Source organism: Rhinolophus sinicus, linkage group LG03, assembly GCF_036562045.2.
Source record: "Rhinolophus sinicus isolate RSC01 linkage group LG03, ASM3656204v1, whole genome shotgun sequence".
NCBI lineage: Eukaryota > Metazoa > Chordata > Mammalia > Chiroptera > Rhinolophidae > Rhinolophus > Rhinolophus sinicus.
The window spans coordinates 703,699-728,954 of record NC_133753.1 but is presented as its reverse complement, the minus strand read 5'-3'; the positions used below and the strand labels follow the sequence as shown (position 1 = coordinate 728,954).

The 25,256-nt window shown below is 64.2% G+C and overlaps 3 protein-coding genes across 9 annotated transcripts in view; all 3 read left to right on the top strand.

Moving 5' to 3' along the window:
- The window catches only part of MTA1 (metastasis associated 1), a 34,059-nt gene extending 27,176 nt beyond the window's left edge, over positions 1-6,883 (top strand). For 2 of the 5 annotated variants that reach the window (XM_074326760.1, XM_074326758.1), the window contains 12 exons: positions 263-337; positions 539-597; positions 915-1,030; positions 1,274-1,425; positions 1,518-1,707; positions 1,799-1,888; positions 2,849-3,001; positions 3,145-3,180; positions 4,841-4,852; positions 5,800-5,831; positions 6,080-6,231; positions 6,315-6,883. In XM_074326760.1, coding sequence (XP_074182861.1) covers positions 263-337; positions 539-597; positions 915-1,030; positions 1,274-1,425; positions 1,518-1,707; positions 1,799-1,888; positions 2,849-3,001; positions 3,145-3,180; positions 4,841-4,852; positions 5,800-5,831; positions 6,080-6,231; positions 6,315-6,465 — 1,218 coding nt within the window. In that variant the 3' untranslated portion in view covers positions 6,466-6,883. Of the gene's footprint in view, positions 1-262; positions 338-538; positions 598-914; positions 1,031-1,273; positions 1,426-1,517; positions 1,708-1,798; positions 1,889-2,848; positions 3,002-3,144; positions 3,181-4,840; positions 4,853-5,799; positions 5,832-6,079; positions 6,232-6,314 lie in introns of those variants that run through there. The other 3 variants (XM_074326761.1, XM_074326759.1, XR_012494478.1) reach the window with 2 other exon arrangements.
- Positions 6,884-8,670: 1,787 nt separating this feature from the next.
- Positions 8,671-14,827, top strand: CRIP2 (cysteine rich protein 2). 3 transcript variants are annotated; one of them, XM_019747309.2, is made up of 8 exons: positions 8,671-8,713; positions 12,830-12,924; positions 13,039-13,096; positions 13,342-13,482; positions 13,557-13,625; positions 13,703-13,797; positions 14,106-14,163; positions 14,250-14,827. In XM_019747309.2, the coding sequence occupies exons 5-8, from the start codon at positions 13,592-13,594 to the stop codon at positions 14,315-14,317; spliced, it is 255 nt and encodes an 84-aa protein (XP_019602868.1). In that variant the 5' UTR covers positions 8,671-8,713; positions 12,830-12,924; positions 13,039-13,096; positions 13,342-13,482; positions 13,557-13,591; the 3' UTR covers positions 14,318-14,827. The 3 variants fall into 3 exon arrangements, with proteins under 3 accessions (XP_019602868.1, XP_019602867.1, XP_074182848.1); XM_019747308.2 differs by lacking the exon at positions 8,671-8,713 and adding an exon at positions 9,918-10,425; XM_074326747.1 differs by lacking the exon at positions 8,671-8,713 and adding an exon at positions 10,794-11,081.
- A 6,433-nt stretch (positions 14,828-21,260) lies between these two features.
- On the top strand, positions 21,261-23,157 carry CRIP1 (cysteine rich protein 1). Its single transcript, XM_019747163.2, has 6 exons — positions 21,261-21,400; positions 21,642-21,707; positions 22,574-22,668; positions 22,741-22,798; positions 22,889-22,938; positions 23,031-23,157. Exons 2-5 carry the CDS (start codon positions 21,668-21,670, stop codon positions 22,930-22,932), a joined length of 237 nt encoding a protein of 78 aa, XP_019602722.1. The 5' UTR covers positions 21,261-21,400; positions 21,642-21,667; the 3' UTR covers positions 22,933-22,938; positions 23,031-23,157.
- The last annotated feature ends 2,099 nt before the right edge of the window (positions 23,158-25,256 follow it).

Genomic DNA, 25,256 nt, shown 5'->3' with positions numbered 1-25,256 from the left:
AGCCCTTAGGAACTCAGAGACGGCGCCTGAGCCGTGCGTGAGTGGGGACTGCAGGGTGTGGGTGGAGCTGGAGAACATTTAGGCGAAGACACTGTACATTTACTGGCCTTGGGATGGCAGCTCAGAGGCGCTTGCAGAGCCAGGGCTGTGAGCACCGCCGTGTGCTGAGGTCCAGGTGCTAGCAGGACACGCCCTCCTCCTGGCGGGGCGATGACGGGCTGTCCCCCTGTGCCCCCGCCTGACGCGCCCTTCTGTCACCCAGCTGCCCTGGAAGTCGCTCACCAGCATCATTGAGTACTACTACATGTGGAAGACCACCGACAGATACGTGCAGCAGGTGGGCTCCCTGGGCTGGGCGGGGCACGGCACAGGCAGGGTCGGGCATCCCAGGGCACTGCTGCTGCGTGGCAGATCCTGCGTGACTTTTAGGGTGATTTCTCATAAGGCAGACCGGCGGGGAGACCCTGGAGCTCCCTGCTCCTCAGTCAGCCCCTCCCAGCCGAATGCTGGCCTCTCTGATCCTGTTTTGTGTTTTAAGAAACGCTTGAAAGCAGCAGAAGCGGAGAGCAAGTTAAAGCAAGTTTATATTCCCAACTAGTAAGTGTTCCTCCTGCTGACCCTTCCGTCCTGGGGCCCGGGCTGGGGTCTGGATGGGCCTGGGTGGGGATGGCTCGGGGCCTGGCCCTCCCTTGGCTTCTCAAGCAGCACGGGCCTCAGCTCGACCTGCCTGCCTGGTTCAGCTCAGCTGCCCTGAGCACCAGCAGGCTGCCTGAGGGTGTAGACAAGGGCTCCAGCCTGCACGCGAGCCTCTTCCAGGATTCGAGGGGGCAAGAGGAGCCCTGCTTTCCCTGGAGATGTGCACCACCGGCCGGCGGTTGCACCCGTGACGCCCTCCCTCTCTCCCTTACCTTAAGTAACAAGCCAAACCCGAACCAGATCAGCGTCAACAACGTCAAGGCGGGTGTGGTGAATGGCGCGGGGGCGCCAGGCCAGAGCCCTGGGGCTGGCCGGGCCTGTGAGAGCTGTTACAGTAAGTGCCTGCTGCCCGGGGCCCGCCCCAGCCCGCAGCGGTGGGCGCCCTGCCCCATCCCGGGACCTGGCCTGGAGGGCGGGGGCCGCATACTGTCCGAGGAAGCCCTCTTGGGGGACGCCGGGTGCCCGGGCCGGGGTGGGCGGCTTGGTGGGCGGATGGGCGGGCGACAGCTGTGTAATGCTCTCTGCCGTCACTGGTTCTGCTCAGGAATCCGTCTATCTCCAACTTTGTTGTCCGTAGCCACCCAGTCTTACCAGTGGTATTCTTGGGGTCCCCCTAACATGCAGTGTCGTCTCTGCGCATCTTGTTGGACATATTGGAAGAAATATGGTGGCTTGAAAATGCCAACCCGGTTAGATGGAGAGAGGCCAGGACCAAACCGCAGTAACATGGTAAGTGGGCACCCTCCCCGCCCCTGCGCGTGGCCTCCCTGCCTGGCCTGCGGTCATGGCGCTGTGTCGGGGCGGCGCGCCCCCTTCCGCAGAGCCCCCACGGCATCCCAGCCCGGAGTAGCGGGAGCCCCAAGTTTGCCATGAAGACACGACAGGCCTTCTACCTGCATACCACCAAGCTCACGCGGATTGCCCGGCGCCTGTGCCGAGAGATTCTGCGCCCGTGGCATGCCGCCAGGCACCCCTACATGCCCATCAACAGCGCCGCCATCAAAGCCGAGTGTGAGTGTGCTCCTGACCGATGATGCTCTGTCCCCTGGGAGGGAGGGGCCTGGGCCCCTCATGCATGCCCCTCACTGTGCACGGCCCGCAGGCACGGCCCGGCTGCCCGAAGCTTCGCAGAGCCCACTGGTGCTGAAGCAGGCCGTGCGGAAACCCCTGGAAGCTGTGCTCCGGTACCTCGGTGAGCCTGCCCCACCCTAGCACGTCCCCGCAATGCCTGCCCGTGCCCTCGCCCCCCACGGGTCCAGCCTTCCGGGCATCCTGAGCAGGCCCCTCGAGTCCCTGCGGTGCCCCGGGGCCAGGGTCGGGGTTGCACACAGCCACTCCTGTGATGCCTCTGAGCCAGGATGGGCGTCTTGTGACGGCGCCTGCAGGACGTGTCTCCCAGAGGGCAGGCCCACACTGGGTAGGATATGTGTGCACTGGCTAGAAGCTGCACACAGAGGGCCTTTGCGGCTTGAGGACCCTGAGCACCTCAGCTAGGGCCCCACAGGCAGCTTTGCCTGCCACCCGGCCAGCCACAGGCGGGCTGGGGCAGGGCTCACCGCTTTGCTGGGCTCAGGGTGGGCTCATGAGTCAGTCCCTCCGGCGTGGAGGTGACTCTTTCCGTGAAGGACATTCCAGAACCATGAGCTAAGTGTGCTCCACTCAGACACAAGTGGCTTTGTTATCACTTCCTATCTGTGGTCTTGGTCTGGAGGCTAGCCTTGCCCCAGCCTGTGGGAGGAGGTGGCCCATGGCTCTTGAGAGCCACCAAGGGTGTGACCTTGCCTGGCCCGCTGGGCTATTAATTCATCATCTGGCCAGTGGCCATCCAGCCATCTGCCATCAGCTCTGGTGGCCCAGACATGGAGGCCTGTAATGGGCCTGCTTGTTTGTGGGCCTTCGTCTGGAGCCTGTAAACCGCTGGTGGTCGCCCAGTGATCTGGCCGGTTGACCCGGGCAGAGGAGCCAAGGGGCCCAGCCCCACCAGGCTGTCCCCTGCCCCGAGGACACCCTGAGGTGTGGGATTGGCCCGGACGCTGGGTCCAGGCAGTTGGCACTCTCCCCATGGGCACTGGTCTCCGTGGATCCTGGGCAGAGGTCATGGGGCCTTTCTGTCCTTCACCCATGAAACGCCTGCCTGTGTTGCTCCCGACAGAGACCCATCCCCGCCCCCCCAAGCCTGACCTTGTGAAGAGCGTGTCTGGCGTGCTCAGCAGCCTGACCCCTGCCAAGTCGGCCCCTGTCATCAACAACGGCTCGCCCACCATCCTGGGCAAGAGGAGCTACGAGCAACACAACGGGGTGGACGGTGAGTCCGGTGGGGCGGCCGGCGGGGCCTCATAGCTGGGCCGGCGCAGCCGGTGGCCCCAGGGCCCTGGCCTCTTGTCCCCAAACCTGCGCCCGCTGACCGTGTTCTCTCTCCCTCTCTCTCCTGTCGTCGGGCGCTGCCAGGCAACATGAAGAAGCGCCTCTTGATGCCCAGTAGGGGTAAGGCCGGGGATGGCCGCTGAGCGGTGCAGTGCTGTGTGTGCTGTGCTCGTGCGTGCTGCGTGGCAGGCGGCTCAGGGCACGTCGTGGGGCAGTCCATGCGGGCCAGGCCGCACCCCACGCCCCTACTCACTGGTCACTTGGCAAAGAACCAAGTGCAGCCCAGGGACAACCAACTCCCCCAGACGTGTCTCCTGTCCTAGGGCCTCCAGCTCCTAGGCCGTCCCTCCTTCCTGGCCCGGCGCCTGGTCAGTGGACTGTCCTCACTTGTGTGGCCCTGGTGCCCCCTCTGCCTGCCTGTACTGTCTGCCATCATGCTGTAATTGCCCGCATGCCGTCAGCTTCAGCACTAGTGGCCGCCCGTGCTGTGCCTGCAACTCTGGCGTGCGCCCTGCCTGGGGGGGGGGTGGGGGTCGATGGATGGAACTGTGGGTGTGGTTGGTGGGGCGGGGTGGGGAGAGGGGGTGGTCTGCCAGCCCAGGTAAACACCCAGGCCCCAGAGCCCTTCGGGAAGGGGACGGAAGCCTACAGAGGGGTGGGAACAGGCCACCTGGGGACTGGGGCTTCTGACTGTCCGTGTGCCACCCACGGCCATCACTCCCCACACTGGCCAGGGCCCTGCTTTTGCCCCCTTAGTTAGGAAAGAGACATCTGTGGGCTCTGGGGCTGCTTCAGCATGGGGGGCTAGGAGGCATGCTGGCCGGGAGGGGCACGTGCCCTCAGGGTGCGGGGCTTGGCCACTGCGACAGGAGCCCTGTCGGGAGGTAGACAGGGAACCAAGCTGAAGGGAAGGATTCAGGGGACGTGCTTGGAGCTCCTGCCAGCCCCTCGAGATGGGTGGTCAGGGTCCCCGTGTGAGCACCCTAGCACCACTGGCCTGCCAGCTTGGATGTCCTGAGCCCTCCCCAACCAAGCCCAATGCCAGAGGGCTTCTCATCCGCGGAGGGCTGGCCAAGGCAGTGGGTGGGCCTGCGGGAATTAGCCCAGCATGGCCACTTCGGTGGCTGCAGGCAGTGGCCATCCAACCCAGCCCTGTCCCCGGGGCACTCTCCCTTGGACACATCTGGGAGCCCCACCAGCCATGTCCTGTGGAGTTGGCCAGCAGTTGTGCTGCCTGGTTCTGCCATCTCACCTCTTGCAGCCCCCAGCACCCCTGCTGCCTCCTCTGTGAGCCCTCCGGGGAGGCGACTGCCTGCTGCCCCGTCTCAGCAGCAGGGCTGGCCCTTCCTCTCTGCCCCCGATGGGCAGTTTCATCAGGAGTGGTCTGATGAAACCTGCAGACATGGAAGTGGGTGCCCATTAGCAGGCACCTTGAGCTTCGGGCTTATTTTATAAAAAGCCATTAATGAACAAGGTGGATAGAGTCCATGTTCTGTGGGTTTTTCCCAAATCGGGGTACTTCCATGTCAGCTTGTCAGGCAGGCAGGTCCCAAGTGCTGCAGGCAGCCCGCAGACAGGTGGCATAGACAGGTGCGCAGGTGTGAGCTGAGCTCGGGGCAGGGCTGGCCCCCACTTGTGGGGGCATCAAGTCACTAACCTGCTGGTCCACACGCCTCGCTCTGCACCCCCTTCCCACCTCCCGCCGTGTAGCTCCGCTCGGCACGCTCATTCTAACACTAAATGTATGTTTTCTTCCCTCCACAACCCAACGCTCTGATAGGCACTTACCTGGGTAAGTAGCGCTGTGGCCGCCCGCCCTGCATTGGGCACCAAGTTAGGAGGCGATTTGCAGGATACCGGGGGGCGGGGCAGCAGGGTAGCTGGCACGTGGTGGACAGCAGCTCCTGGCACCCCGGGGACACACTGACATGTTCACACACCTGCAGAGGGAGGCGATGGCGGCTCTGAGCTGGGTCCTGCCTTCCCACTCAGGTCCTCACCCAACGAGCATTTGGGAATCAAGCCTTGGGCGCCACTGGGGTAGCCAGGCCCAGGCCGTGCTGTGGACTGTGACCTGGATGGCACCTGTCCTGACTTGCTGCAGAGGCTTGTGGCTCCAGACTCCTAGCCCATAGGGTGGGAACACCTGTGCCCTGGCCAGAGCCTCACCAGCTGGCTGCTCCCAGAAGCTTCCATCAGCCCCTCCCAGGGTGGCCAGCCCTGGGGTCAGTGAGGGGAGCTGGCCTCCTGGGGTCTGAGCAGTGCTGGCTGAGGCGTGGCCTCCCTGGGAGAGCTCTGTGGTGCCACTGTATTTATAACTGTGCCAGGTGTCACCTGGTCACTGTGTACACTGGTTCCATTGGTCTTGGCCGAATTGGTGGCAGGCAGGCAGGCAGGCAGGTGGCCTTCGGGGGCGGGCAAGCTGTCAGATCTGAGATTCCTGGCCTCCTGCCTGAAGCCCAAGCTGGTGCCTTTTCTACTGGCCAGGCCAGAGGTGGCCCTCAGAGCCCCAAGAGCCGTAGGTGGGGCTGCCCAGGGCCACCTGGGCTGGGCCAGAGTGAGGGCAGCTGATGCACCCTCGACCCCCGGGCCTCGCCTGGGTGTGGGATGTGGTTTGGGGTGGGGAGTGGCCCAAGGGGTCCCCTGCCTCCTGGGGCAGGCTGAGGCTCCTCAGCTGGTATGTGGGTTCAGGATATGCCCTGCCCCCAGCCTCATGTTCTGTCCTCCCCCTCTTGTCAGGCTTGGCGAACCACGGACAGACCAGGCACATGGTGAGAGGCTGGGCCCCACCCCACACACGTGCACGTGTGTGCTCACATAGCTCCCTTGGGCTTTGGGAGGAGGCCCAGTGGGACCAGTGGAGGGGCAGGCAGTGGCATGCCCTCGGCCCAGAGAGCGTCCTCACCCCCTCGGGGTTTTGGGATGCCGTGCCATCTGCCAGGCAGCTGTCTGGGGGCTCTTAGGGTGCAACATGCAGCATGGAGGCCCCAGGGCAGCCCCCTCATGCCTTCCCTCGCAGGGACCAAGCCGGAACCTCCTGCTCAACGGGAAGTCGTACCCCACCAAAGTGCGCCTGATCCGGGGGGGCTCCCTGCCCCCTGTCAAGCGGCGGCGGATGAACTGGATTGACGCCCCTGATGACGTGTTCTACATGGCCACCGAGGAGACCAGGTGGGGCCTCCAGGCCGGTGGGGTCGGGGGGCAGTGGGGCAGCCGTGTGTCCCTGTCACTCGGGGCTCACTCTGCGCTCACAGGAAGATTCGCAAGCTGCTCTCATCCTCGGAGACCAAGCGTGCCGCCCGCAGGCCCTATAAGCCCATCGCCCTGCGCCAGAGCCAGGCCCTGCCGCTGCGGCCGCCCCCACCCGCGCCGGTCAACGACGAGCCGATCGTCATTGAGGACTAGGTGCCCCTCGCCTGCCCGCCCACCACCGCCCACCCTCACCTGCCCAGAAACTGTTCCTGGGGCGTCGGGGAAATAAGTGCAGCCTGACTTACTCCAAGCGCCCAGGAGCTAGTTTTTCCTTTGTGTTACATTTTGGCCGGAGAGAGAGAGGAGCCGCCAGTGTCCGCACCGCACTGCGGGCTCGCGGGCTGGCCGGAAGTTTTGTTGTGTTCTGTTGAAGGTGCCATTTTAAATTTTATTTTTATTACTTTTTTGTAGATGAACTTAAGCTCTGTAACTTACACCTGGAATGTTAGGATCGGCGCAGCCAGCGGCCGGCCGAGCTGCTTGGCAGGGTTGGCCCTTTGTCTTTTCAAGTAATTTTCATATTAAAAAAAAACAAAGGAAAAAAAACTCATAAAAAGAAAAATACAACCAACCCGCTCGTGTCTGTTTATTCCCCCCTCTCCCTCGCCGGCCCTCCCTGCCCCTAGCACTTTGCAGGAGCCGGCCTAGGATGAATAACTGCTCTCCCGGGTGGGTCCAAAGGCCACCCAGCCCCTCTCTCCTGGGCCACCCTCTGTGCCAGGTGGGCAGGCCAGAGGACCCTCAGGGAGAAGCCCTAGTGAGCAATGTGTGACCTGTAGCCATCCTGGCCTCCAGACTGGCCTGAGGGTTCCACCTGTACACCTGCCTCTGGCAGGGCCTGGAACCTGGGGGCGGGAGGAGGGCGGGTGAGGCTGGGGGACAAACTCGGTGTCTGTCCAAAGCCAGGGACCTGGCCCACAGGGCTGTGTGGCTCTGCTAGGGCCCCACCCCAGCTGTCTGAGGGCCTCTGCCTAGAGCCTAGGCAGCCCCAGCAGGTGTGGAGTTTCTGCGTGGGAATTTGCTCGGATTTCAGCCAGTGCATTCTCAGAAACCCTACCTCTGGCGTCCCCCCGAGATTCCCCCCTTGCACGCCTTCAGGACAGGTGCAGGCGACCAGCCGCTGGAAGGAGGGGTCTGGGAGGGACACTTCTCAGCCTGGGCCACTGCAGCTGGCCCTCCCTGGGGGGGCTCCCTCGTCCCTTCCTGAGTTCTGCCTCCTGCTCCCCCAGCTCCAGCTTGAGGTGTGGACCTCTCAAGCCGGGGAATTAAAATAGAAGTCACTGCTCCCTGGCTGGAGACAGATAAGGGGCATCTGGGCCTCCCTCTGACAGCCTGTGATGGGCCAACAGAGTGATAGGCCAGGGTGTTGGAGAAGTGGCTGTGACACCCCCAGGACTCTAATCTGCAGTCCTGCCCCTCCATGGTCCCCACTGCCCAGAATGCAGTCTCAGCTGGGAGACCTGGCTGTGACCTTGAGACAGCCTCAGGGGTGTGGGGGATGTGGCGGGAGTGGCTCTCCCCAGGCCCCGCCCTCCTTGTCCACCCAAGTCCCCTGCCCTCTTCAGGCCCAGGAATTTCCTCCCAATTTGTCCTCCCCCAGGCCTGAACCAGGCCTCACCCATCCTGGCTGGGCAGGGGTCCCCCAGTGCCATGCGGGCAGGGCCTGGGCTGCCTGCCCACCTCTGGGCAGCTTTGAGGTCTGAGGTGGGGCCTAGAATGGGGAGTGGGCACAGGGTGGGGGAGCAAGGGCCATCTCAGGTGGGCAAGAGTGGTCCCCGTGAGGGGCCTGCACGTAAAGCCCCTTCCCGCCTCCCCTGCCCCTGCAGAGCTCAGCCCTGGGTCCTGAAAGCCCAGACCTGGATCCTGCTGTCATTTGCCAGTGTTGCCAGGACAACAGGGCACATGAAGACGGGTGATCCTCAGGGCACCATGCCACTGTGGCCCCTGGGGAGGGACCTGCCCCCACACCTGGGCACCTGGCCCAGCCATGTCAGGGCCCTGCCTGCTTCCTTCAAACCCAGCTGTCCTCACCCAGCCCCGAATCCTGATCACTGGGAGCCCACCCTGCCCTGTCCCTGCCCCACCCTGTTACCCTCAGTGGCCTCAGAGGTGAGCACCACTGCTCTGACCGTTGATCAGTGCCCCTTTCCACCAGGCCCAGCATAGCCCTGGCACAGGAGGGAGCCTATGTCACCTCTCCAGGGCATATATCCAGTGCTGGGGCCATCCCTTTACCCCCCTTCTCTCTCCAGGCAGGACTGGGGCCCTGGGGCTCCTCCCAGGAGACACCTGTGCCAGCCTGGCCAGCTCCGCCCTCCACAGCAGTCCTGCAAATTTCAGAGGGGGTGGAGTCAGGGAGGGTGATGCCTGGCCAAGGGGCTCCCAAGCTGTTGAGAGCGAGGTAAGTGGCGCCGCTGGGCAGTGGGCCATGAATTATTCAGAGATACCCGATGCCCGCCAAGGAGCGGGCTGAGAATGACTGACCTGTGGGGAGCCCCCATGGCGGCCACCTTGTCCAGGAAGGAGACCGCTGAGGCCTCTTGTCCTCATCTCTTGCCTTGGCTGGCACAGGGCCAGAGTCAAGTGTGGACAGGGAGAGGGGCTGGTCAGGCTGGTCAGTCAGGCTTGGGGGGACCTTATGTTTCAGTGGCTGCAGGGTGTGAGTACAGGGGGGGGTGGCCACCCCAAGGAACTGGGCCAGGACAGGGCATGAGGAGCGCCTGGGTTCTGGAGGCTGTGGGACACTGGCTTGCTAATCTGCTCAGCAAACACACAGCGTCAGGGGCCAGGAGCCAGGATGGATGCCGCAAGGCCCCAGGGCCTCTGGAGGGGCAGGTCACGGGTCAGGGGAAAGCAGGGTGGGCACAGAGCTTTGAGCACACAGTGGGGGGCCTGGGCTTGGGTGGGGGTTCTGTCCATCTGCCAGGTTAAGCTGGGGCTGGAGGCCCAGAGAAAGGCCTACGGGGAGGAGAACTCCAGGGAGGCAGAAGGTCCTCCAGGTCCCCCAAGGGTGCTTGGGGTGGAGGCAGGGAGGGGTGGGAGTGGTCAGACAGGCCCCTGCTTCGGGAGGATAGTAGGACCCCATCTCTCTGGCCCTCCAGTAGGATGCTTTGGAGCCAAGAGGCTGGAGGTGGGAGGTCCTAGGCCCTGAGCTGGTGGGTCCAGAGGAGTGATGCAACGGCAGGGGTCCTGGGGAGTGGGGATGAATACACAGAGGACACTCAGCGCTCCCCATCTTTTGCCCCTTCTCTCATCCGTCCCTACCGCCCCCTGGAAGGCAGAGCTCCGGGAGGACGCCTTCAACACCCCCAGCACTGCTTCGCCCCCTCCCCCGTCTCCTCCCAGCAGTTTCTCTCTCGCTGTTTTTGGAAGTAGCGGGCGCCCTGCCCTCTACCCGCGGAGCCTTCGGCACAACCGACAGCGTGGGGCCGGGGAAGGGAGGTCGGAGGTGGGTGGCGGGTAGGGCGGGACCGGGCCTGGGCCGGGTGGCGGGGCGGCCGGGCCCGCTAGGAATCCGTCTCGGATTCAGCCGCGCGGCCGTTGCTATAGAAACCGAGCAACAAAGGGAAGCGGGGTGCGCAGCACGATGGGGGTGGGGTCCTCCCGGGGGAGGTGGTGCCTAGGCGTCTGGGCCGGGCGTGGCAGGCGGGTCCGCCGTCGGGGCGTCCGTCTGCGTGTCCAGGGGCCGCCCTTCCGGGCCGAGGCCCCGCTGGCCAGGACTGTCCCAAGCCGCGGGGGCCGCGCACTCCCCGCTCCGCCCCGCCCCGCGGCCCCGACGTTGCCATGGAAACAGGCAAGGCTCGGGCAGGCCCCAGCAGAAGCCACTTCGCGCGCGTGGCTGAAGGGAGCCAAGCAGGTCCCGCCGGCCCCCACCCCGCCAGGCAGGTGTGACCCCGCCCCGGCGGCTACTCTACTGCTGGCGACGGGACCCGCGGGGCGGGACCTCGACGCCCCGCCCAGGCCGCGGAACCAATGGGCGCGCGGACAGCCAGGTGGGCGGGGCGGGCGCGGCCTCGGCGACGCGGAGACGGGAGCTGGCGGAGAGCGCGAGCCGACCGGGCGCACCGACCATGGCCTCCAAGTGTCCCAAGTGCGACAAGACCGTGTACTTCGGTGAGTGCCCCGGCCCTGCCAGCTCCCCTCCGCTCTTCGAAGTCAGACCCCGGCCGCAGACCTGTGCGCCCCCGGTGTGCGCCCAGCCTCCGCCCGGGGATGCGCGGCCCCGATTCGGTTCGCCAAGCTGCCCACGCGGGTGCGGTCGTTGGGCGTAGCTGCAACGAGGTGGGGGCGGCCACGCCTGAACCCCGAAGAGCCCAGTGGGGACGGGGCGGGAGCGCATGTTCCCCCCCAGGATGAGGCCGGGGTTGGGGTAGCCTGGGTTTGCTGGAGCATCGCGGTCCGACGGGCGGGGCCGAGCGGGGCGGGGTCGGGCGGGGCCGCGCGCTCGGGGCACCTCTCGCGCGCGCTTGACTTTCTTGGCCAGTCCCTGCGGAACCCAGTTCGCCTGCCCGCGGACACGTGGCCGGGCCGGTGTGTCCCCGAGCAGTGACACCCCCGCCCGCACCCGCACCCCGACCTCTGCCCACGAGAGGCCGGGCCAGATCCAGGCTCTGTCTGGACTCAATCCACGCGGGGGCGATCTTGGCGTGTCCCAATGCGCTCCCTTCCTTGGTGCGAGTTCCCCCAGGACTTTCCCACGGGTGGAGTGGCGTGACAAGCGAGCTTGAGAGAGCACTGGAGTCCAGGTGGCCAGGCCCTCCTGCCTCAAGGTCAGAATAGGGCAGCACAGAAGAGGGGCTGTCTCTGCCAGGATGCCCCCTGGGCAGACGGCACCTCCTGGCGCTCACCGGTTGAGTGGCTTACTCATCCACTCTCCCTCTTCCTGGCTGAACCTCTGTCTGACTGCCAAGGCGGCAAAGTCTCTGCCCACCGACTTCCCCCAACACCTTCAGAGGGAAGACTTGGTGCCAGAAGCCAGGATGGCCACAGGGTGGGGACAGACAGGGGACCCTTCCCAGGTCATCCTGGCGCAGTTGTTAGGGTCCAGGATGAGGACAGGCTGAGGTAAAGGAAGCTAGCTGCGCTTACGGAAGGAGGAGGCCAGCAGTTGTTTGCTGTTCCCAGAAGGGAGGGACCGGATTTGGCCTGGAGTGCTTCTGGTTTGGCTTGGAGCCGACAGGCTTCCAGCTGCCTCCCCAGGAGCCCTCCCCGCCCTGTGTCCCCATCTCAGAGAGGGCTCCTGCCTGTGAGGCTCAGGGTGGGGGACAGTCCCAGGTCTGCCTGCTGCCCATGACTTTGCCCCCAGCCAGACCAGCTCAAGAGACCTCCAGCTGGGCCAACAGTCCTGTGGAAGGCCCGGAAAGCGTTCCTGATAGCTTGGGCGGCCAAGGGCTCCCAGCAGGAACAAAGGCAGCCTGGACCCGCTGGCTTCTGTCCTGGTCGGGGGCACTAGTGGAGGGTTGGGGGGCCGGGGTCCTGCCCACCCCTCAACCAGGCTGCACCCTGCTACCCTCTGTCCCAGCAGTCAACATCCCAGAGTGTGAGCAGAGTGGAACCTGGGCCAGGACACCCTAGAGTGACCTCAGGATACTGTGCCTTTGTGTCCCCAACAATGGTGCAGCTGGGTGGGGTGCCGGTTCCATGCTAGAGCCGGCAGTGCAGCGTGGTTCTGGCAGCCCTGAGCCACTGCTGGCCAGCAGGAGAACTGGGAGAAGAAACCCGGCTGGCATGAGATCCGGGTCGTCTTGGGCTCAGCCAGCTCCTGCCTGCCCTGGCATGGACATGGCAGGGTGGCCAGGCCCTCACTCCCAGGCTGCCAGGGCCCTAGGGGAGGCCTGGCCCAAACAACAACCTCTATGTGAGGGGGACCTGCTGGTCCTTCGCTTCCTCTTGGGGCTCAGCCAGATTCTGCCCTGCCCCCCACCAGGGCCCCAGGCTAGGTCTCCTCCCGGAATTCCGGCTGGGCTCCGGCCTTTCTGCCTGTCCTCTCCTCCGCCCTTTTCCTGGTGTTCGCCCCTGGGGAGGACTACTATGCATCCCTCCATTGGGAGGTGGCCCCGCAGCCCCAGCGCCGTGTGGGTGTGGGGAGGGCACTTGACCTGACCCTCAGCAGCTGGTTCCAGACCTTGGGTGCCAAAGCAGCAGCTGGAGGCAGTGGGGTGGGGACTCGGGGCCAAATGTAGACAGGCAGGCGTCCTGTCCCTTGGAGTTCCCACTAGGGAAAGCTGGTTGGACCTCCCCACAAGGTTTGGAGGTTCCTGCCACTCCCCTCAGCAGGGGTGCTCTGCCAACTCCTTTGGGTCCTTATTGGGGGGTTCGTGGATGGCTCAGGGACAGTGTGAGGCTGGTGTGTAGAAGGAGGGGCAGATGTGATGTTGAGGGTTAACAAGTGCTTGAGCTGGGAACCCTGGATAAGATGCATGCGCCAGCTCACAGCCCAGGGCGGGGAGGGTGCTGGAGACCCTGGGGAGAGCGGGACCCCTCAGACACTGGCCCTGACCTCCCCTTTGGTTCCCAGCTGAGAAGGTGAGCTCCCTGGGCAGGGACTGGCACAGGTTCTGCCTCAAGTGTGAACGCTGCAGCAAGACGCTGACGCCCGGGGGCCACGCTGAGGTGAGCTCCTCTCTTGGGCTGGGTTAGGGGGGCTCCATGGCTCTTTCCACCCTCAGGCAGGGGGTGGTCCAAGAAGCCCAGGCACTGGCCCTCACCCCATGCTTCTCTGCCTAGCATGATGGGAAGCCGTTTTGCCACAAGCCTTGCTACGCCACACTGTTTGGACCCAAAGGTGAGCTCGGGGTGGCCCCCCAGCCTGAGATCTGCTCTGGCCTGGAAGGGATGGGGGGTTCCCCCCATCTTCCTTCTCTCCATGCCCTTCCCAGAAATGGGCCGCAGCCCACAGCGCCTTCTCGGGGCTGGGTCCTAACCCCATAGAACGAGCTGTGGAGGACCTTCTGAGAAGTTGTGGGGGTGAGGTCTGGCTGATGGGAGAGGACACCAGCCCCCCACCCTACAGTGCCTGCCACCCCACAGGTGTGAACATCGGAGGTGCTGGTTCCTACATCTACGAGAAGCCCCCTGCGGAGGGACCGCAGGTCACTGGCCCCATTGAGGTCTCTGTGACCCGAGCTGAGGAGCGAAAGGCGAGTGGCCCCCCAAAGGGGCCTAGCAAAGGTAGGCTGGTCTCCGTGTCTCGGGGGGTGGGAGCTGCTCAGCCGGCCATGACTCCTCTCCAACCCCCACCCCAGCCTCTAGCGTCACCACGTTCACGGGGGAACCCAACATGTGTCCTCGCTGCAACAAGAGGGTCTACTTTGGTGAGTGTCCATGCCCAACCCCAAACTGTGGGAGGTCTCCACCGTGGGCCACGTCGTCACCATCTCCCCCTTCCCAGCCGAAAAGGTGACATCCCTCGGCAAGGACTGGCACCGGCCGTGCCTGCGCTGTGAACGCTGCGGAAAGACACTGACGCCCGGCGGGCACGCGGAGGTGAGGGGCGTGTGTGAGGGCGCGCTGGGGGCGGGCAGGCTGGACGGGAGGGGCCTGGAAGGGGCACGCGCCTCCGGAGGGGAGGGCCACGCCGGGCGGTGGGGGCTGCCCCCTGGTGGCCAGAGTGAAGGCTCGCGGGCGCGCCGATGCTCGAGCCGCCCCCTACCGTGTGAGTGGACTGGTCATGGCTTTGGGAGCTTGAAGGCTGTCAGGGAGGGAGGCAGGCACGTGGACAAGGAGGAAGCCACTAGGGGGCGTGGGGTGACAGGAGTCCGTGGACCCCCACCTAACCCTCATCCTGCTCCCAGCACGATGGCCAGCCCTACTGCCACAAGCCCTGTTATGGAATACTCTTCGGACCCAAGGGTGAGTGTGGCCAGGAGCGGAGGGGAATTGGGCCCCTCTTTCCCTCTCCCCACTGCTCCCCACCACCCTGCCACCTCTCTCTACAGGAGTCAACACTGGAGCCGTGGGCAGCTACATCTATGACAGGGACCCCGAGGGCAAAGTTCAGCCCTAGGCCCACAGCCCCCCCTGTCCCTGCCCCCCCTCAGGGCATGTGCCCCTACCACAGGCCCCACTGCTTGGCCCTGGGGGGGAGAGTGACCAGTCCCGCCTCAGCACGTCCTGTCCTTGGGGAAGAGGAAGCTGCACTGGGCCGTCTCCCGCTCCTCTGGGTGTGTCTGCCTTTTTGTCCCAGCACCTGTTACCCCCTTTTGTGTCTTCGTGGCCCCCTCTCCGTGTGGCCCCACATGTCTCTGTGTCTGTGTGTCTAGTGGCCCCATGTGTCCCTGTGTATCTCTGTGGCCCTGGGTGGGTCCCTCCAAGGTGGCCATCCCACTTTCCCCCTCCTGCTGCCCCCCAGTATTATTTATCTCCTCTTGCTGCTGTGACCACAGCCACGCCCCTCACAGTGTCCGTGGACAGGGCTCCCTGCCAGGGCCCTGTGCCGTCTCCCACACTGCCTTGCAAGCGCCCACCTGCCACCCTCACACAGGTTTTGCTGTCAATAAAAGTTTTGAGGATTGCAGGACCCAGTGCTGTGTCTCTGGTTATGGGATGGACATGAGTCCCGCACAGCATCCCTTTGTCCCATTCACAAATGCTCCCGAACTGAACCCAGCTTCTGGTAGAGAGGCGGGTCCTATTCCCAAGGTTGACGGTGAGGGGAGGAAGGCTATGTTATGGGCAGTGGTGCCAGCACAGTCTGGAGGGCAGCTGAGAGAGGGGCAAGTGGGTGGAGATGGGAGGTCTCTGGGGATGGGGTCCAGAAAGGGGCAGAGCCTTGTTATGCTGAGGTCCCAGCTCTCTGGAGCCTACGCGGCTGAGCCTGGCCCCCTGGAAATGCCAACACTGGGCACTAGAGCCAGGAGATGCTTGGGTCCTTCAGAGACATAGAGGTGTGGAGGGTCAACCTTGGGAAAGTGGCAGAGGGCATTCCAGGCGGAGGGAGAGGAGACAGGTAACCAGAGCAGGGGTCCTCTGCAGGGTGGGAGCTGGTGAAGAGTGGATGGCTTGAGGTGGGCCTTCAGGCCAGGACAAAGCCTGGCAGTCTAGAGGGTTTGGATGGGGACGGAGTATGGTCATATCAAGACTGCCCGGCTCCACCTGCGGGGCTGGCCAGGTGGAGGCCTTTGTGGTCCTCTGCCTCAGCATTGGTAGGGGCCAAGGACTGAAGGTGGGCAGTCTGAGGGCGGGAGCTTGAATGGTGCTCCTGCCTGACCAGCGTCCGCGGAAGTCTGCGTGGCGTTTGTAATGATAATGGGCTCGTTCGCGGCCCAGGCTTTGCCCTTTCAACCTGGACCCCTTGGGAGCTCCTCCGAGCCCCCTCCTCGCTGTCCGCCTTCCCCTTTATCTGCCATTCCCGGGCAGCCCGCCAGAGGGCGCGCCTTCTCTTCCACTCGGCGCCGTGGGGCAGGAACTCCGGGGCCCTGGCCGGCCCCCAGCATCAGGCACCGATACCTCGCCCTCCCTGGAGCCAGCAGCAACCGGACCTAGTCACCTCTGGGCCCCTGTCCCCAGCGCCACAGGCGGCCGGCTTCTCATGTGCCCTGCATCCCAGCTCGACTCAAGCCACTCCCCGGCCCACCCTCCATTCCGTGGGCTCACACAGCTGAGCCTGATGCCTGGCCCTTTGTCCGATGAGTAGCCATCCCTTTCCTGGGGTGGGGGTGGGTGGAGCAATGGGCTCCCGTGTCCCGCCAGGCCGCCCTTCTCCAGTCCAGTTCCAGTCAGGCGCCCTAGGTCTACTCCCACCTGGCCGGCCCAGGGAATGCAGCCAGAGTGTGAAGGGCGGGCCGGGCTGCATGGTGGGGGGGGGAGCCTGAGCAGGTACTCCAGGGGCCCCCAGCCCCCCACTTACTGAGCAGGGGGCACCCGACGCGTGCTCAGAGGTGGGGCTGGGACGACTCCCCTCCTCGTCCCCACCTCCTACCAGGCCTAGGTTCCCCAGTTGAGGGGGGCTGACTCTGGGGGAACTCAACTGCTACCCTCGCAACGGACTCCCGGTCTCGGAGGGGAAATTCCTAGGGCGTGGGGGCTGCTAAGGACGCAGCCTGGGCCCCTCCCTCGGGAGCCTCCAGTGGAAACTATGTGGGGAGGAGACGTGGTAGACGGCGCGCCAGTCCCCAAACCCGGGAGGTGGGGGGACGAGGGGCGGGACCTATTTGGAAGGCCCCGCCCCGGCCGGCGCGGGCGAGGGGTGCAGTGGTCACCTCCACCGAGGATTGACCGAGCTCTGCCTGGACGCAGAGCCTCCCATCCTCCCCCACCCCTGAATCTAGCTGAGGAGGGCGCGCCCCATTTCCTGCGGGCGGAGGGTGACGCGCCTTCGTGTTTGTTTCCTAGGGATTGTCATGGAAACCGGGGCGGTGCCGCTACTGTCGGTCTCTGCGGGACGTAGCTAGGCGCGTGGGTGGGGGCCGCGGTGCCCCTGCGCTGAGGGGGTTCCCTAGGTGGCACTAGATCCAGGGAGCTCCCCCACAAGTCAGGTGCTCCCGCGGGCTCCCGCAGCCCCCGACGCATCCGCAAGAAGCTAGAGGGGGATGGGCATCAGTGTCCCGGTGTGTGTTGCGTTCTGCTTAACCTCCACCCCCGCCCCTCCAACCCATGGCCAGCCAGTGAGGTGGCTCTGAAATGCCATCTGACCACTTCGCTGCCCCCGCCCCAGAATCCCAGGGCCGCTCACTCAACACCCGGGCCTGCTTCACCATCCTGCTCTCCAATCGAGCCCCACCCCCAATGCCCCAGTCTTCACAGGACTCCAGGCCAGGCCCTTCCAACCTGCGCCCCCCCCCCTCCCCCCCCCGCCACCGCACCGCTTCTGACCTGGGTCGGTAGAGCTCTGGCTGGTGCCCCCAGCCAGACATCTGTGCGGGGCCTGGTGTGTCTGCAGCTCCCACTGCCCCCAATTCCCTGAGGCACAGATTCTTTGGGCAGCCCCTCCCCTACCTGCTGGAGGACCCTACCCAGCTCAGACTTGTTTAGAACTGGGGGTGGGGGTGCACGACTCCCTCCCATCCCTGGGTCCAAGCACCGGCTCACTGGCCTTTGACTGTAGGCAGGGCCTGAGTGCCAGTGGCCCTCGGGTGGGGCCAGGGCAGCCAGGTGTGGGCAGCCCGCTTTCCCTGGGCACAATGGCTTCCGGGGGTGGGCCCAGGCCATGAACAGGCCCAGCAGTGGCACTGGCAAGACAGGAATTGGAGGCGGTTCTGCATGGGCTTTGGCTTCAGGACCCAGAGGTTCCTGGAACCAGGCTCAGCTTCAAGGACAGGAGTGAGCAGGGGCACCCCATCTGGACCCCAGACAGGGCTGGCTGAGGGAGCTCAAGGTGCATGTGCCCCCATCCCTGCACCCCACTCCTTTGTATGCCATCCCTCCTTCCAGGAGTGAAGGGGAAAAGCTTTCCTCCCACCTGGGTGGCTGTGAGCAGAGCCCTTCCCCCATACATCAATGCCAGGAGGGCATGGAGCCCAGCAGGCTTACCCTGGGGCCAAGCCTGGGGCAGACAGGGGGTCCCGGGAGACAAGCTGCTGAAAATAGACCCTGGGAATGTCTGAGTGTCACTGACTCAGCCAGGACTGGGGGAAGGGCAGGCAGGGCTGGACCCTGAGGGGGGAGCTGCTCTGCCCCACCCCTGACTCTGCACTTGTCCTGGAGCGCCTGTTGACTGCTCAGAGCATCTGTGTGTGAAAGCCCAGCCGACCTCCTGCCCGAGGAAGGGACATTCTTACACCTGTCCATACTGAGAAGCAGACCTGGGTGTGGGCTGCAGAAGGGAGACCAGAGGCACGTTCCAGTCTGTGGAGGGAGGGCCTGAAGGTCTGTCCTGCCCGAGCATTAGAATTGTCTTGGGGGAGTGGGGCGAGTGGCTGACTCTTGCAGGTGGGTTCCTCAGACGTCACTGCCCCATGCATGCGGGCCTCCCCAGAATTCTAGGAGACAAGATCCTGCCTGGTTCCCTTCTGCGTCCCCAGCCGAGCCTGACTGGAGCATGAGCACGAGAGGACGCCGGGATGAGCAGACAGAGGCGGCCTCGGCTGGTGCACCCAAACCTTGCAGTGCCCATCCCCCCAGGTCTCAGGGACCTGGGGTGCCCTCATGCTGTCCTGGTGCAGGGTGGAACGTTCTGGGCACAAAGGCAGACTGGGGTGAGCAGCTGGGTTGCTTTGTGTCCTGTCCTGGACACTGCCTGTGCCTGCTGGTTGGTGCCGGGACACAGAAGAGCAAGGGCCAGGGCATGTGGCACCACTGAGGGGCAAGGTTGGGAGGCTGCACCTTGGAATGAATGAGGGGGTTCAGTATGTCCTCCATTTGTTCAGTGCCAAAAGCGCCTTAAAAGAGGGGGTCAGGAGTAGAGGGCTGGACCCGGTCTCCAACTGGCCAGCTGGTCCTGAGTCGGGTGGACCCTGGGCCAGGTCAGTGCACCTCTCCCCACAAGTGCATCCTGGGCCACGTGCATTGATGGAAGCAGGTCTCGGGGTTGCTGTCAGGGCCAACCTTCAGATGGGGCGCCTGGACATAGAGTCTGGGGCAGGCGGGAGCTGTCCACCCATGGAGCCAGGGACCTGAGGAACTGCAGTTGATGAGGGCTCCACAACGTCCATGCACAAGCAGCATGGGTGGGGGGAGCTCAGGGCATTTGGAGGGACACATCAGTCTGTGGCTGAAGCTTTGGGAGGGTTCCAGGGAGTGTGTGTGTCCTTGAGTGTGTGTGTGTGTCTGTGTGTCTGGAAAAACCGTGCTGTGTACCAACCAAAGGGCGAGGCCCGTGGCCCTTGCCCTGCTCTTAGCAGCCTCCCCACCATGACCATAGCAACAGGCAATAACAGCAGAGGAGGTTAGGAAGGGGCTCATCACCCTGGTTTTCAAGGGGGGGCTCCCCTGCAGGGTGGAGTTGGAGTCTGCGTGTGGGGGAGGGCAGGTGGAGGGGAGGAGAAACCTGGCTCACTTCCCCACCTGCCTGAGAGCTCCAGCCTGGACTGGACGAAAACATGGGATGCTGCTCTGAGAGGGGCCCTGTGCCCACCCCGCCAGAGATAATCAGGTGGCTGACCCCACACACAAGTATGCCCCAAGCACGGGGACACACACAAGCATGCATCCAGGCACCCTGTCACTCACCGACCCCTCTGGAGGCCTCCTCCCAGCACACCCAGGGAACTGCTGGTGGTGTGTGCTGCATGTGGCCCTGTGACACACACCCGACCTTCTTGGACCCTGCAATCCCTCCTCTCCTCTCGCTGCCTCTGCCTCTGCATTTCTCTCCCTGGCTGGTATTTGTACGTGCACCCTGTCCCCCTTCTTCCCCTGTCCTGCTCTCTTGGGATCATGGACCCAGGAGGTAAGAGAAGTTAGGACGTGCCCTCCTTCTCCTGGCCCCTGCATAGGGCCCAGGCCTGGGTGGGGGCAGTGGGGGCAGTTGGGCTGCTGGCCTTAGCTCCAGAAACCACAGTGAGGGCAGTGGCCTAACATGACCATGGGTGTCAAGGCTCCAGGGCAGGAGCAAGCCAATGTGGGTGGGTGGGAGGCTGGGGGTTCCACACCAGAGGGCAGTGGGCAGCCAGCCACTGAGGGGTCCCAGGCCCCTGGGCTTGCAGAGCCCCAGTGGGGACAGAACTGTAGCGTCAGAGAGGGGGTTCCCAGGGAGGAAGGAGTGCCTAGAAAGAGATGTGGGGAGGAGGAGTGGGATTGTGGGGTCTACTGTGGCACCCTTACCAACAGGAGACTCTGGATGTGACCTCTGGCACCCTTGAGCCTGGAGCTCCCACCCTTACCCCAATCTGGCCTCCTGGGGGGCAGACGGCAGGTAGGTGGGTGTTGAGATGAGGCATCCGTGGCTTCCTATGTCTCCCAGTGCCAGGCCACAGGGCCTGAGGGTGGGTAGGTGGGCTTCAGGGAGGGTGAGGTAGGGTCACTGCACTGGGTGCTGTGGGTGCTGAGTGTCTGTGTAGGGAGGCTGAGAGCTCCTAGGCCCTGTGGGAGGGTGTCCCCAGCATCCTCCATGGGGACAGGGCCTGGACAGGCCCAGAGATGATGTGTCTTTTGACATGGGTGTGTGAGGGAAGATTAGAACATTAGTAATTGTGGTGGCTGAAGGGAGGGGTCGTGGACTGGGGAGGAACAGCTGATGAGCTGGGGGCAGGAGGGAGAGAGGGCTGGGAGCTCAGGCCTTCAGGAAGCCAAGGCACTGGGTGTGGCGCCCCCAGTCCCCCCCTCCGCCAGAGGAGGGAGGTGAAGGGTCCACAGAGACAGACAGCCCCTTCCCCCAGAACAGGGAGGTGTCCTGGGTGACAGGGGGGAGGGTTAGGCCAGGCAGTGCCCTACAGGGAAGGGATTTTCCCATGGGGTTTCCCCCTCTCCTACCTGTACCCCTGAGCTGGCCGGTTGAAGGATGGCCTGGGACCCTGCAGTCCAGCGCCAGGCCCCTGGGCCCACCCCACTCCCGGCGGGAGGCACTGTCTCTGCCTGGCACTGGGAGGCACAGGCCAGCCACTATGGGGGCAGCGAACTTGGGCCGCACCCACCAGGCTATGCGCTTCCCCAGAGATAAGGACCCTCCCCCGCAGGCCGACCTCTAGAGACCTCCCGGGCGTGGCGCCCCACAATCCCCGCCAGAATCCTCGGCCCCCGCAGCCCTCGCTGTCCCCGCCGAGGGAGGGGGCCCACCGTCTGGATGCCCTTCTTCCGAATTCCCCGGGGACGTTCCCGCTGCGGTCTGAAGGACTTCCCAGGAGCGGTGGGAATGGGGGGCTCGCAGAAGCCCGGATGTCCCGTGGGGTGGGGCTGGCCCGGTGTGGTGAAGGATGGAGGGGAGTTCTCGAGGGGGCTGCCAGGCTGAGCCTTCCCTGGCAGGTGTCCCAACGCTCTGTCCAGGAGAAGGCCGGGTCAAACCGTGTGGGAAGTTCTCGCCCGCTGTTTGCATCTATTTGCATTTTACATAAGCTGTCACCTACCCCGCTCCAGCGTATCTCCTGGGGGCGCGAACAGGTGCTAGGGGCAAGGGGTGCTCCTGGGGAACCCCCGGTGCAGATCCTGGACCCCGCGATTCCACAGCCCTTGGCGAGGGGCGGGGCTGGAGCCCCAGGAGCAGCCCCACCCTTCAGTGAGTCCCCACCAGCCCCTGCTGGGTGGTTGGGTAGGCCCAGGGCCTGCCCGGAGGCGGGGGTGGACTAGATGACCTTTCTCGGCCTCCAGTTCTGGAGCCGAGGTCCTAGGGTCCAAGTCCCGGAATTAGGGGGCGGAGCGCGAGGGGCGGGTCTCTGAGAGGCGGGGTCCCAGGGTCCCTGAAAGGCGCGCACCCGACGGGACCCACCCAGTCCAGTGCTCTGCTTGCTCCAAGTTAGCCTCCAGCACCGGACCCGGCGCCGCCATGCCCAAGTGCCCCAAATGCGACAAGGAGGTGTACTTCGGTGAGCGCATCCCAGGGCACCTCGGCCTACCCCCCGCCGAACCGCGGTGCACCCCGCCACCCACGCGGAAGCGCGGCCCTGGGGCGACCTGGCCGGGACTGTTTAGGGGCTGGAGGAGCCGGGGGACCCTGGGGAACGGCCCCGGGAGCAGACACCTCAGCCCTGCCCGCAGCCGCCTGGGTGTGCGGGTCGGGACTCTTGTATAGGGTGACCCTGTCTCCCGGACTCTGGGCCTCCCGATCTCTGTGTGTTCTCGACTCTCTCTCTCCCCGACTCTGTGTCTCCCCATCTTTGGGTCCCGCTTTCTTCCGCCTCCTCCTGGGCACGCCCTGGGCGGGGACCCCGCAGGGCAGGAAGGAACGCGGGACTCCGGCCGCCCCGGGTAGCGTTAAGTTAAAACTGAGGCGGAAACCGGCGCCCGGGGCGCGATCCCAGGCACGCGCAGGTCCGGGGCTCCGCCTCCTTGCCCTGCGCCCGGGTACCCACCCAGGGAGGGGCAGGAAGAAGTGAGAAGTCCCCCAGCCCGGGCCACGGAGAAGGCGCCCTGCAGGCCCCACCCCGTGATCGGTGCAGAGGTCGGAGGGCTTAACCCGGCAGCCAGGCCCTCCTGACATTCCAATCCCCGCTCCCGCCTTAGCGCCTTAGCGTCTCCTCCTGTTTATTTGGCTGGGTTGGCCGGGGGCACCAGAGGTGCTGCTTAAGACCCTTGGGGGCACAAGGGCCATCTGAGACTTCTGGTGGGCCACCAGGTGTGGGTGGGCGAGGTCCTAGGCAGAGGTGGCTGGAGAAGGTGGGTATGTGAGTAGGTGGGTGTGCCCTGTGTCCGCAGAGCAGTGTCTCATGGGGGGCCTTATGTACCTCTGCAGCTGAGAGGGTGACATCTCTGGGGAAGGACTGGCATCGGCCTTGCCTGAAGTGTGAGAAGTGTGGAAAGACGCTGACCTCAGGGGGCCATGCCGAGGTAGGTGGGGCCTGGGGGGCCGCAGGGGAAGGGGTGCTGGGGGACAGCCCCTCATGACCTCTCTCTCTGCAGCATGAAGGCAAGCCCTACTGCAACCATCCCTGCTATGCCGCCATGTTCGGGCCCAAAGGTATGCTCCCCACGGCCCACCCAGCCCCCCACGGCCCATGCAGCCTGCCACGGCTAGCTGCTCCTGAACTGCCCACTATTTTTTCTGCAGGCTTTGGGCGGGGTGGAGCTGAGAGCCACACTTTCAACAAGTAAACTCAGGTACACCTCCATCACCCCCAGCTGGCCCTCAGGATGGGCTCCCCTAGTCCTGAGTGAGGGCTGCACTCACCTTGGTCTCTGTCTCTGTGCAGGTTGTGGAGACCCCATCCCTGGCTGCCTGCTGGACCACTGCCCCTTTGGGCTGATGCCCGGCCTTAACCCCAGGCACCTGGGGCTCCCCTGAGGACCCCATGCCCTCAATAAACGCAACACTGGGGACTTGCCTGTGTGTGCCTTTTGCTGGGGAATGGTCCAGGGGAGCTGCAGGTGGGGGTCCCAATGCTAGACCCTGCCTGGAAATTGCCCTTTCTGCTGCAGCAGGATGCCCTGGGAGTGGGAGCTCTGCTGGGGGCCCATTGCAGGCTGCAGCCCCCTCTGCACAGCAAGTGGCCTGGACAGCCCCCAAGGTGCCCCGCCCCAGGGGGTGGGGGAAGGCCCAGAGCTGGAACAACAGGCTACCAGATCAGGAGCGAATCAGCTGAGCTCATGCTAGTTCCGTTTTTTTTGAGCTGGGGGAGTTGTGGGGAGTCCTTGCCTGCCTCCCCACTTCCTGCTGCCCTGACCTTGTCCCCATCCGCACCCCATCCCACAAGACCGGGCCAGCTGTGCTTCTGCAAGGGCATCGATCTGGACATCACCGCCCCTCATTTGTCCCCACACTGTGTCCAGGGACTACCAAGTGGCCGGCTGCCCAAATGGCGCATTTGAGGACCGGCTGTGCAGTGATGGCTGGGGGCTTTCTGGACAGTCTATGTCAATTCAGGCAGCAGCTGCAGACTTGGCCACTCTCAGAGCCCTCCCATTTCCCCCACTGGCCGATCTACTCCACCCCTCCTAGGTCTCTGCTGACCTGAAGAGCCCAGAGGGGTCACTTCAGCTTGGCATAAAGTGACCTTCATGCCAGGTGGCCTTGGCCCTGTCCCAGGGCTTTGGTGGAGGTACTGTAGGCCTGAGCTGGATAGGCTGTGAGAGGGGATGAAGGGCAGTGTGTCTGCGGGGTGGTGGGGTACAGGGAGGGAAACGGGACTCATGGGATTCTACCAGATGGGATGTGGGCAGAGAGGCACAGAGCAGAGCATGCTAAGGTAAGGCTGGGTTTTTCAGTGGACAGTGGGGGCGTAGGGGCCGGGGGACATCGAGTGGGCAGTCGATGCACAGGACACCTGTCCTGAGGCCTGGGGGAAGAGAAGAGTGGGTCAGCCAGGCCTCAGGTGGGGAGGAAAGCATTCTGGGAGGAAGGCCCAGCAGCAGGTGCAAAGGCCTGAGAGGGTTCCAGACCCAACATCAGGAACCACTCCTGTAAGCTAAGGGATGTGATCTGTATTCTGAAGGCTGCGGGGAGACTACCCAGAAAGGCCTCCGGCTGTCATGGATCTGGAAGGCAGGGCCAGACTGGGGCCTGTGCTAGTCCCAGCCTGAGCTGAAGGGGGACCCTGGAGGGGACTGATAGGAGGGCTGGGGGAGCAGGCAGCTATGTCCCTGTGCTGGTGGGGAGCAGGGTGTGGGCCAACGGGGCCGGCCACGAGAAATGGCTGTTCGGTGGGGGTACTGGGGCAGGGAACCCAGGAGCACCTGCGATGGAGGCCCAGGGGAGGTCGGTTGTGGGGGAGACAGGTAAGGGGCTCATTGTGCCTGAGAGGCGGGCAGGCGGGCAACGGTGAGGGCTGCGAGGAAGATGGGGTTCTGGCGTGACCGCACTGCTTGGGGGCTTGGCCACAGCCCGGGAGCGCTGGGGTTCTGAGGACAGAGTGCGTTCTCATTCCCTCTTCTCTCCCGCTTTTTTACAGCTTTGAGGTATAATTTACATACATAAAGTTCACCTGTGTACATGCAGTGACTAACCAGTTCACAGCCTTTGGCAGCGGCCACCACAATCCAATTCTAGACCACTCTTGTCACCCACAAAAGTCCCCTCGTGCCCATTTGCTGTCACTGCCCACTCTGGGACTCTTTCCAGGCCACCGCTACCTGCACATCTGCTTCTCTGGGTCTCCAACAGATGCAGACACAGACAAGCTTCTCCCCTCTCTGAGCTGCAGCCATGCATGCGCACGTGTCAGTGAGGTGGCTGCCACTGACTACTGATCACTACTTCAACGGATGGCCTTACTGCACAGCTGGCAGCCTTTGGATTGTTTCGTTTGGGGTTATTACGAGCAAAGCTGCTATGCACTTCCGTGTATGTGAATACAGTTCTCATAGGTTCTGGAACTGGCATTTTTGGTTTAGGGTAAACTTATGTTTAACTCTGAAAGAACCGCCAAGTTCTTTCCAAATGTTCCTTCAAAGACCGCCTCTTCAGTGGCGGGAAGGAGAGG